This window comes from Perkinsus marinus (assembly GCF_000006405.1).
Source record: "Perkinsus marinus ATCC 50983 genomic scaffold scf_1104296929318, whole genome shotgun sequence".
NCBI lineage: Eukaryota > Perkinsozoa > Perkinsida > Perkinsidae > Perkinsus > Perkinsus marinus.
In genome coordinates this window covers 122,368-133,322 of record NW_003216498.1, presented here as the reverse complement: position 1 = coordinate 133,322, position 10,955 = coordinate 122,368, and the positions used below count along the sequence as shown (strand labels likewise).

General features: G+C 47.4%; 3 protein-coding genes across 3 annotated transcripts; all 3 read left to right on the top strand.

Annotated features, from left to right (window-relative positions):
- Nucleotides 1-1,337: 1,337 nt before the first annotated feature.
- Nucleotides 1,338-5,404, top strand: Pmar_PMAR012371 (Cytosolic nonspecific dipeptidase, putative; the record flags this gene model as incomplete). The annotated part of the gene is made up of 20 exons (XM_002787552.1): nucleotides 1,338-1,463; nucleotides 1,510-1,600; nucleotides 1,645-1,725; nucleotides 1,930-2,011; nucleotides 2,470-2,541; nucleotides 2,583-2,676; nucleotides 2,722-2,819; nucleotides 3,080-3,150; nucleotides 3,197-3,298; nucleotides 3,742-3,799; nucleotides 3,843-3,965; nucleotides 4,008-4,085; nucleotides 4,135-4,226; nucleotides 4,276-4,348; nucleotides 4,404-4,518; nucleotides 4,562-4,698; nucleotides 4,751-4,810; nucleotides 4,855-4,926; nucleotides 5,185-5,303; nucleotides 5,356-5,404. The coding sequence occupies exons 1-20, from the start codon at nucleotides 1,343-1,345 to the stop codon at nucleotides 5,402-5,404; spliced, it is 1,788 nt and encodes a 595-aa protein (XP_002787598.1). The 5' UTR covers nucleotides 1,338-1,342.
- An 826-nt stretch (nucleotides 5,405-6,230) lies between these two features.
- Pmar_PMAR012370 (centrin, putative) lies at nucleotides 6,231-6,777 on the top strand (the record flags this gene model as incomplete). Its single annotated transcript, XM_002787551.1, has 3 exons — nucleotides 6,231-6,350; nucleotides 6,633-6,680; nucleotides 6,724-6,777. The coding sequence occupies 3 exons, from the start codon at nucleotides 6,231-6,233 to the stop codon at nucleotides 6,775-6,777; spliced, it is 222 nt and encodes a 73-aa protein (XP_002787597.1).
- A 436-nt stretch (nucleotides 6,778-7,213) lies between these two features.
- Nucleotides 7,214-8,964, top strand: Pmar_PMAR012369 (hypothetical protein; the record flags this gene model as incomplete). Its single annotated transcript, XM_002787550.1, has 3 exons — nucleotides 7,214-7,572; nucleotides 7,732-7,864; nucleotides 8,863-8,964. The coding sequence occupies 3 exons, from the start codon at nucleotides 7,214-7,216 to the stop codon at nucleotides 8,962-8,964; spliced, it is 594 nt and encodes a 197-aa protein (XP_002787596.1).
- Between the last annotated feature and the right edge of the window lie 1,991 nt (nucleotides 8,965-10,955).

Here is a 10,955-nt window from a genome sequence, read left to right as displayed (position 1 = left end):
GCCGGTAGAATACTGGTATACTCAACGGTTAGCAATGCTTCTTTTTAAGGACTACTTTGCTTTCAATAATCCAATTTCGTCGGGCGGGGCACCTATGCCACAGCTATAAGATATGCCTCACAAATCTGTGATTGGCACCGTCATCTAGCTGATGGTTGAAGGTCTAAAGGGCTATTTCGCTTCCAGTGGAACCAATTTCATCGAGCGGGGCACCTATGCCATAACTGTAAGATATGCCTCGGTACCATCAATTTCACAGGAATTCCAACTCCGTCTCAACGATCAAAGTAACTTTAGTTTTGACGAATTATTCAATTTCGCTGTTAAAAAGGCCGATTTCGCCTGGGGCGGAATTTTTCTGGAGAGAAGACTTGTGAATTTCCCGGGGAAGAGTTAGGGGCACGAAGCATCGAAAGAACCCCTTGTCGAGGAACCAGCCTACTTCAACTGAAAGCGCGCTTGGCCTTGCCCCTTCGACCACTTCTCCCTCGGAAAAGACGACAGAGAGCCCACAAGCAGCTGGTAGAGGATTCATCGTTCACGGCCGCTTCGGACTCTCGGTAGAGTATATCGGGGACGTCACAACTGAGTGGAAGAGTACTAGTCACAGCCGCTGAACCATGGTGACGGAGGCTTCAATACCGTCGTGTTGCAAGAAGTGCACGCGGCGACAATTGTGCGCCGCACATTGTGCGGCCCAGTGTATCGTCTGCTCCGTGCAGGCACGCGTACCTTTACATCAGTTAGCCTTTCATCGTTGGTTCGTTCAACGAAGCCTCTCATCGACTTAGTACAAGGTTGAGATATCAAACTCCCCGATACAGCTGAGAGGACCCCTCTCAGAGGTGGTTGCTAGGATCAGAAGGATCAGAACATCATGTCACAATCTGTACAGATACCACTCCCTCACGCTATCACGTTCAAATCTACCGTTGAAATTGTAAGTTATATCCATGATCCTCTAGCGGTGTCTATAGAAGGGGAGATTGACTTGCTTATGTAACCACTCCCGAGCTTGTCAGTCCATGTACGTTGTCCATGAGGGTCCGCCCTCGCTGTCCATACGACTCTTGGCAGCTCGAGAGGAGATGTGCCTGAAGTGGTTACTACGAGTGCTCTAGTCGAAAGCTCTGATGTGTACAATAGAACCTTGCTGTGATGAAGGTGCTATGAAGGCTATTCGGGTTCTGTGTTGGAAGGAATTCGTGGCGCAGTGAAGGCTCCATTACATGTCACTCGCTCATCAAATAGTAGAGTTTTAGCCATCCACAGGCTTCAGTGTGTTAGTGTGCCAATATGGGGTACTCTGATGGTTGTCTTTAGCAGTAGGAGTATTCTCCAGATGTCAGAGGAGTTCACAATGGAGATAGAGGAGTCGGAGTGCCCTCATAGAAGGCCACAAGTTGACCGAACTAAGTTCACCAGCTCTGCGATGGGTATGGTTGGGAGGACCTCAGATTTCAGTAGTGCTCATTTGTGGGTCGAAACTGTAGTGCCGTTGTTGGGTAGGTGACGGTGCGGCGTCACCGTATCATCCAGTCAGCCCTAGGGTCTTCCTTCCGTCGCCATCGATCGCCTATAGGCAGCTACCGAGGGAAATGTGAGGGTGAGGGGGGTTGCATCGGTTCGAGGATGGTTCGTCAGGGAGGAGGAGCTCTCGTCCCCTAAAGCGGATCCTGTGGCAGGCGTGCAGATTCTGGCGGACCAGACGGAGATTGGTTTCAGGTGACACACGTCTGGGGAGAAAACGATTTTATTGTGTCTGGAACTGTACAGGTTTACTGTGCGCAGTGTGGGAGAATTTGCAAATGGTGAATTACGACTATATGGAAATTGTGGGACAATTTTAGGGAAAGTCTTGTTGGTTCGTATAAACCTTCACGCGAATTCGTATATGTGCGCGATGACCAACACTGGAGTTGTTGTCAGAGATACTAATGACGACATAACGGCAGATCCCAAGAAGGATTTGTACAAGGCGTTCTTTGAGTGGGTGGACCTCAATCAAGATGTAACCGTTAGAGCCTGGCTTCCAGTGTGGGGAATATATGCACATGATCAACTACATGTGTTGGAGGGAATTTTGGAAAATTTTTCATTTTACCAGTACACTCCTGTTTGTATGGTGTGCGCTGAGGTCAGGAGCAGTGGGGGAATATATGTTTGGTTCTCTCAACTGAGCTCGGGCAAATTTCCTAACTATATTATGAAAAATTCACACGATTTTGGGTAGAAGTGTATCAAAAATCAACGATAATTTCTCAAAATTTCCGCAAAATTTCCGCAAAATTTCCATATTCCTAGCTGGACATGTGCATATATTCCCACACTGCTCAGGAGTTTCCTCACTAACGATTGAATTCTGGTAGAAGTTCACAGAAACCAATAGAAATTCCTCAGCATTTTCACACTGTCACCAACACATGCAGTCGGTCATGTGCATATTTTCCTCCCGGACACGTCTGTTAGGTTTTCATCTCACGTTTGGCGGAGTGTGTGGCCATTCCGGGGGTATCTGGAGACCCTTCTAGACGGCCTCAGGTGAGATGATGGTGTTTTCGAGGGGGGACGTATGCCCATAGGTTATCCAAACGATAGCGTGGGCAACGAGATGGTGCGAGGCTCTGGGAGGGATGATAGATGTTGTAGACTTGGGCTTACAGACGTTGGTGGATGGTGAGTCGTTGAGGAGGGGCGAGGGTTGAGGCGCCATTTTGGCAGGAAGTAAGATACCACTCCCACCGGTACTGTTCTGTACTTTCGAGAGTGGTAGTAGTAGTACTACGAGTCCGACCTTGTGCGTGTATGGGCATCTCGATGTAAGAGGGGAAGGCTTTGGATGGAAAATATGGAAAATTTTAGGAGGAAATTCTTAGTGGTTTCTGTGCATTTCATGTGATGTTACATAGTAAGTGGGGATTATCGAAATTTTGAGGAAAATTCCGTAGGAAATTCGTATTTAGTTCTGTGCATTTCTACCGAAATTTTCATGAGAAGTGATGTAGTAAGTGAAGGAACTCCCAAAGTGAATTGAATGAAGCGAGCATATATTTTTCCCGGACAAACTTGATGGGGGCAGGTCCAGCCAGCTGAGAGGGACGACGGTTGGGACACGGAGCCGTTCGAGCTGACTGAGATCGATGGAAATTTGTAGACGAGGATGGCGGGTATGGGTTCTGAATGGGTGTTGGTGAAGGTACGGTAGAGGTGCCACTGACGATAAGGGTCCTGTTCTCTGCTGGTTGTGGTTTGTGGAGTTCCATAGGAAGTTCAACTTGCCTCTACCATGCAATATCAAGTGAGTAGGCCTCTTCTTCTCCGGGACACGGAGCCGTTCGAGCTGACTGAGATCGATGGAAATTTGTAGACGAGGATGACGGGTATGGGTTCTGGATGGGTGTTGGTGAAGGTACGGTAGAGGTGCCACTGACGATAAGGGTCCTGTTCTCTGCTGGTTGTGGTTTGTGGAGTTCCATAGGAAGTTCAACTTACCTCTACCATGCAATATCAAGTGAGTGGGCCTCCTCTTGATCGGTCGAGCTCATCTACAGTGGTGGGAAATATGCACATGGTCAACTACATGTGTTGGTGATAATATGAAAATTTCAAGGAAATTTTGGGAAAATTTTGTTGGTTCTTCCACACTTCTACCCGAATTCGTGTGTGAACTTCATAATATTTGAGGAGAGTCCCGAGCTCGGCTGAGGAAAGCGATTTTATTTTCAAACACTACTCATGCAGGTGTGTTTTCGAAGGGATGGAGGAGTCGGGCTCGGAGGGCCTTGAGGAGTGCCTTAGGGTAGTAATGCTTTGTACGTAATGTTAGAGGGATGCCGCCTCAGTCGGTGAGGGAGACGTTTTTTTCTGATGTCGATGGTACTTGCATTTCGGATAACTATTGGCTGGGAAGGAACCGTCCGTGTCTGACATTTGGAATTCGAGGAGCTGCTTATTTTGCAGTGGAGGTGATGGGACTGGTGACACCTTGGGGGGGAAGGTGGTGACAGGTCCGTGGGGGGCAGAAGGATCTGCATTCGGGCTCTCATGGAGGGGCTGTGCAGGAGCCTCTGAACGACTTGATGAAAGTGAGCTCGATGAGAATGCCGGCGTGTGTGTAGTGTTGGAGGGCCTCAGTTGCTGTCGAATCTTGTGGATAGCAGCGGAAAGATTCTGGTACCTGGAATTTACGAGGAAGTGGTGGAGTTGACCGCTGAGGAGAGGGAGAAGTAGTTGAGGGAGTGTTTAGATCTGAGGAGCTCACTGGAGTTGTTTTAGGTATGAAATTTGTGACTTTGATATTGCGGGATATGCGAATGATGGTGTTGGAGGAATGCCGCTCCTTTTTAACGTAAGTAGTTGGAAAATTGCCGGTGGGTGGATTCGAACCTGGGTGTTCTGATTAGAACTCTACGGACATCCTCATGGGCCGCTCTCGCTATCCATCGTTGTCACTACATGGCATCGAAGGCGCCTTTTCTGGAGCGGGGGGAAAGACTGTTATCCCTCGGACGGTCATTGGTATGTGAATCTTATCGGACTTGGTGACTTTGAATTTCCTCAGGGAAGTTCTCCATCCGCACTGTACCTAACATGGCAGTAGAGCACGTCGAGGAGTGTGTGAAGAGACACCTGGTGAAGGTGTTCGACGGGCTGGGCAGCAGCAATAGACTTAAAGTCAATTGTTTACTCGCAGCTCGGGTAAGGCGTGTGGTTGTGTCTGCGTTTCCTCGAGGGGGTTGGTTTCTGTCAGCCCTGGGTTGGCAATATAGAGGATTTCAATTTCAAAGCGGCGGCGTCGGCGACCAGAATAGTGAGCAGATCTCGGTGAGAGGGAGAGAGGAGGAGTGTGCGCAGGTTCATAACGGGCAGGAGCCGGACTACACTCGCGAGGGGGGATCTATTCCTATTACGCTGACGTTCGATGAGGTAGGTTGGAGGGCCCTGCATGGGCTGTTTTTTCCAATGACACTGATGCGATGGAATTCCACCGAACATATTTCACGTCTACTACATGCTGCGAATATCACGTTTTTCACCAAGTATTGAGCGACTTCACGTAAAACGGGTAAAACTCCAATGCGGATGATGAATAGTTTGCATTACTGCATGGTAGAGGTATAAGTATAATTTTGATAATATCAAGTATCGTCAGAAGCATGGAGTGGGAGCCCTCCTGTATTGCAGGTGACTGGAGGGAAGCCGCTGATTTTACTCCCGATAGGCCAGGGCGATGACGGCGCACATAGTCAGAATGAAAAGATATCGCGATGGAACTACATAACGGGGGTGAAGACACTAGGAACGTGAGTCGGGTGGGAAGGAGGAGGAGGAGGGGGGTGAGGTGGCTGGGCTTAGGTATGTGTATGAGTTTGCCGAGATGGCGATGAAGGCCCGGGGGGAATGATGGCTGTATGGGGCTTCGCTAACACATGTTTTCCATGTTCATTGAAGGTCTATGATTGACCGCGAGATTTAAGTCAGTTTTTTTACTCATCTTGGCATCGGTCTTAGTTTTTGATAGCACTTTGGGTCTATTGTGTTGGGGGGTCTATATGGGAGTTGGTCCATGGAGGTTCAAATGGGGTATTTTTTCTTCAGAATTTAAGTATGCGATGCTGATGGGGAGAAGAGGAATTCGAGGCTTATGATGAACTATGGAAGAGATTATTATGCGTAGAGCGACGAGGTCGCCGGAAGGAAGGAGGTGGTTATAGTATGGCGGCGTTCTCATACCACACTTCGTTGACTTCCTGTTTAGAAGATGGCATGAGGTGAGAGAAGGTATCAAGATGCTCGATGGAGTTTGGATAACGCTCCTCTATACGGTAGGTGTATGCAGAGTCTGTCGCTGCGCTCGCTAGATGAGGTGGAGGAGCTCTTCGTGATAGGGTTCGTGTGCATAGTAATCCTTCTAGTGTACTTGATATCATCTAATGAGGGCTCTCGCAGGTGTTCAGTTTTCCCATGTAGTTATCGTTCTCAAACGTGGTAGCCCAGCTCATGGTGGCAGTCGCCACAAGCAGACACCTGGGATGATCGATGTTAAGAAAGAGTTTTTCCACCTCTTTATAACATTCTCCTTATATCACTAGCAATTAAGTACTTTCGGCATTATATTAACCCCGGTGAATTCTTTATTTCACCGTCCGACGTTAAAAACAAACAAATAAACTAACCGATGTGAAATAGTGTGAGGCTGTACTGATGCCGTTGTCGATCATTAGGATGAGATGCGGGAGGCGTTCAATCTCTTTCACACCACTGACCAGAGTAGTATGATCGACCCAGAGGAGCTGAAGGCCGCCATGTACAGTCTAGGATTTGAAACGCAGCATCCTACTGTCTACGAGGTGGGTTCCTCTTGGGGAGGCGGTCATCTGCCCGTCAGTGTTGATAAGATGTATATTCTAATATGAGGAATTATCGTACTATGGAAAGAGGCTTTAATGTATGTACAGGTGGCTTAGTCATAACTTGTCATAGCCGACGTGTTATAGTATCTATTATATAGCATTGGAAAGCCATTTTCGAGTACTACATGAATGTATGTTCAACCGTTTTATTGACTGATTTCAAGTTGGCACTTTGTAGTTGATGAGTACACGGTTAGTGTGACGAACGGGTTTATTCAGGTGGCTGTTGATTTCGAAGAGTTCCTGGACAATACTGCCGACAAGCTGGTGGGTGCATGATGTGAAGTAGTGGGACGATGGTGTTTGGTAGACGAGGCAAGGAGTCCCGCATGAAGGGGATAATGAGGTTGTTCAATCTCTTTGATGATGATAAAACAGGTACGGCTATTCGTGTCCTCGTGACGGCCGCAAAAGATCTTAAATGTTTTTATAAATCGTAGTAAGCGTTCCTGAAACTATACTTATAAGTACGCTAGAGTGAAGGGCTAGAGATGAGGAGACAACACACATAGAAAGGACACAATACTTGATCGTTTATAGTCATCATCCATCTACAGAGGCATTTGATTCTGCACCAGAGTTTAGCTCTTTGTACAGCGAGGGAGGCGTTGGAAATTGGTGTGATATTTTCTGAGACTTCTTCTAATGAGGGGAAGTCGGGCGAAGATGTGGAGGAGTTGGAAACGTGGGTCCATGTGATTGGGAGCACTAAAGGTTGTTGATATCTTAGGTTGATTTGTGTTGGATACGGATTAGGTCCAAAATAGTGCTCTTGCTACTAGCAAGAAAATTTTATTCTAATGATGGCTTCTTGCCCTACCGTTTCGGCTGCTATCACTGGTAGCAATCCTGATGTCTTGACTTCCACATCGGCTATTTCACCACAGCCAGAGTTCTCACTTCCCGTCGTGCGCAACTGCTTCATCCTGCGTTTCACGGGTCAAGGGTCACGTCCAAGTAGTAGTTGTGGACAACCAGCGCAAGGCTTTCCTGAGCTGAAGTCGATCATCGCCCAACTACTAAGTTTTGGCGACATGCAGAAGCTGGAACTCCAACATTGGCGCGAACTTGGTGTTATCATCGCATGTTACTTCGACACTCGCGATGCAGAGGAGGCGTTTGATTATATGCTGGGGGAAGAGGCCTGGCAGGTCATCTGGTCGGAAGGTCACCAACAAGATGCTTATTTCGTGAGCATCCCGGCTAAAGATCTCGCAGTATGTGATCCTAATCAGTATGGGGATATGGCGAACATCTTGTCCCCACCAGGGAATGCTGCTGTGGATTTGGAGCTGTTGATTCAATTCTTTGACTGTAGGGCTGCTCGAGCGATGCGGGAAGCCCGAGAGAAGACCCTTACCGGACTAATGATCGACGACCCGGGCTCGACCTTTACGGCATGCAGCAGTTTGGTTGGTCCTGCCGATTTCGGAATCTCGAGCCTTGTTAACGTTGGATCATCTCCGTGGCTGTTGGATACCATATCCCGTGTTCCATCATTGGCACGTCCCCTTAAAGTGTCCTCTAGGCCGCCGTTACCTTACAGCAGTAGTCTCGTTGAAACGTCAGGTGGTGTTCGTGGGAACTACTGTATTGACCTTGATGGTTGTCGGGATGATCCTCGCACAACGATTATGATAAAACACATTCCAAATAAGCTGACTCAGCAACTAATGTTGCAACTGATTGATGGAGTGGCAGCCCAATGTTACGATTTTTTCTATCTCCCTATTGATCTGCGCAATCGCTCTAACGTCGGTTATGCCTTCATTAACTTCGTGGACCCGACGCAGATTGTCCCATTCTATAGGAAATTCCATGGCCTTTCCTGGGAGAGTTTTAACAACTCTAAAAAAATCTGCCATCTGAGCTATGCGAGAATCCAAGGAAAGGATGCGCTTATGCGGCACTTCAGCTCAGCAACGCTTCCAAAGAACCCTGCAATGCAACCGTTGTTCAGAGTTGGTCATAGGCTGTATCCTCTTCGTGTGCCGGGATATACCAATAGACACGCCAACTGTGTGGCTGCTATGACACCACCATCATCATCATCTTCTATTATGTCATTAAATGGTCTTTTACCAAAGCCCGTTAGGGCGCGAACGTTGCCTGTTACACAACGCTCGCGTGAATGGTCATGATTGTGTTACTTTCAATTGCTGACTCTTTCGTGAAGTTAGCTGTTCAGCTGCTCATATTGAGAAGATCAGAGCTGATGGCATGGAGGAACTACTTGTCTTGGTCTCAATTGGGAGTTTCTCAGCCCAAGTCGCTTCTACTTGTTCGTATTTGTGGTGTTACCTCCAGCGAATTGTCACCCTATACAATTTTTGTTGCTAATACTATAAACAGAGACATGTATTTTACCCTATTGTAGTCATAATGTGTATTCTCATCGTTGTTGTCAGTTATGCTATTGTCTCATTGTAGTCGTTGTTCAATAGTTCAGGTCAACCGATTAGTAGTCAGTTATCGATTCTCCCGCCAATTCCTTTGTCAAGTGGGCCTCCGTTACATGTGGCTGGTGACCGTTAAATTTCCGAAGCACTAAGTGCAATTGTCATACTCAAAGTCTTGAAAACAGCCTCAGCTCAAGTGTCGGTCTATTATGAAGATGTTGTTTGGTTGAGCTAGTCGTGATTCTATTGTTTCAAGAGGGTTGGGAGGTGGTGGACAAAGATGCTATGGAAATGAAATGCAGTTCCATGGGGTAGTTTTGTAGTGACTTCCCGAGGTCATCCGAGATTCAGAAAGTAGCCCTCTCCTTTCTATGTAGAGATACATAGTGGTATTAGCGATAGAGTCACTGAGCGATGATTGGTATGCTGATGGAGTTTGTTGGGGGACGGGTCTCATTAAAAAGGCCCTGTGGGTTCATCATGATGTGGGCGTATGATTGATAGCATCCACTTGACGCGATATACGGTTTAAGTAGCAATATCCAATGGGCTCTTCCAACAGTGAATTCATACTGTAAGATGCTGCTGCATCATTGTCGCTGTCCCAATCCACAATATGTCTTCCTAGGCTGGAGGATTCCCTCAGCTAAGATTATGAGGAAGATAGTCCACATCGATTAAGTTTAATCATGTTGTTGCCTTGTAAGAACAATTCTCCTGCAATTATATCCAGTGTAGTGGTATCTCAAATCTCAATGGGAAAATCACTAATAATACGCGTAACGGCAAGAGGCACTATTCACTCACGTTATCACGAGATGTGTTGTTAAGAGGAACTGTTGAAGACAACGCATTGGGTTGGGCAAAGTGATTAATATACACAGCACAGCAGAATGGTGTCATGAAGTGATGATGTTAGTAATTCATTTGTTTATGATTCGGTGAAAGCTCGGTATGTCGGGTTGGGAGGCGTTCTTGGCCAGCAAACTATGGACATACAATACTCAAAGTCGACAGGAAGGACCTACCGGGCTGAGAAATTAGATGAACACCTTGTAGAGGAGCTCATGCTGCTTCTGAGGCTCCTAGAGGACCGTGCCCTTCGGGAGCTGCGAGGCAGGCTACTGTTCAATCTATGATTATGAGGTATTCGTGGCTCGAAGACTGAATAGAAGAAAGTGTTATCACAGTGTCGAACTTGGGTGATGCCCTACGGCGTGCTGAAGGTTCGGCGCGGTGAAAGCGTTGTTTACCAGCAGGGCTAGTGTTGAGTCTGTTGAGTATTAACCACGGCCTGGTGAAAAAATCCACCTGATGGAAGCACAGTAAAGTTGATTGAAAGACCTCCTTAATGATACTGATGTCGTGGTGAGGCTTTTATAACTGGGTCTCTCTATACGCGTGTTCAATGGGTGATAATAGTGTTGCCAGTGCTCTCGTCCTAAACACTCCCGCCAGAACTCATCCTGACATGAGGCACTATCCGGACTGAGCCGTAACGTCATTGAAAGCTCACCTGGAGGCATGGGGTGGCCTCTATGAGGAAATTCGCATGTCCACAACGAGCCATGAGACGTTAGTTCAAATGGCGATGTGGAAAATCTTATCGCGGATTTTAGGGCGCGCGCTAAACATCTTGCGCACACCTGTCGTGGTGATCAACAAAGCAGCTGAGAAGAAGTCCTTATCAGTCAATGGTTGCCGTTGCTTCGAGTGGGCCTGAAACGGTTTGGTCCATCTCCCTCACGGCTCTGACGCTACTCATCGCGTTGGCTCTTGGAGTTTACCTCTGGACCATCTTCGTAGAGACTAAGCCGCCTCGAACAGTGCGGAATTGTATGCTCATAGTACTGATGATGATCACTATAGTGGAGGTAAGTCAACAACAACAACACTCCAGTGTGAGAGATTCAACTCAGGTTTACTTGTACACTACAGGGCTAGCATCTTGTTGGTGGCTTAACTTCATTCTCGTAACGACTTTGTGTAACTTCTGGGGTCTTCTGGACGTCCTTTGGACCTTTCCCCGTGTGCGAGATGCCGATTCGTGGCAATCAGTCAAACTCGTTGGTAAGTCCATCATCGATCTCGTCGCTCCGAGTGGCCCCCCTCAGTCCTGCTTATGCTGAAGACCTTTGTCTAC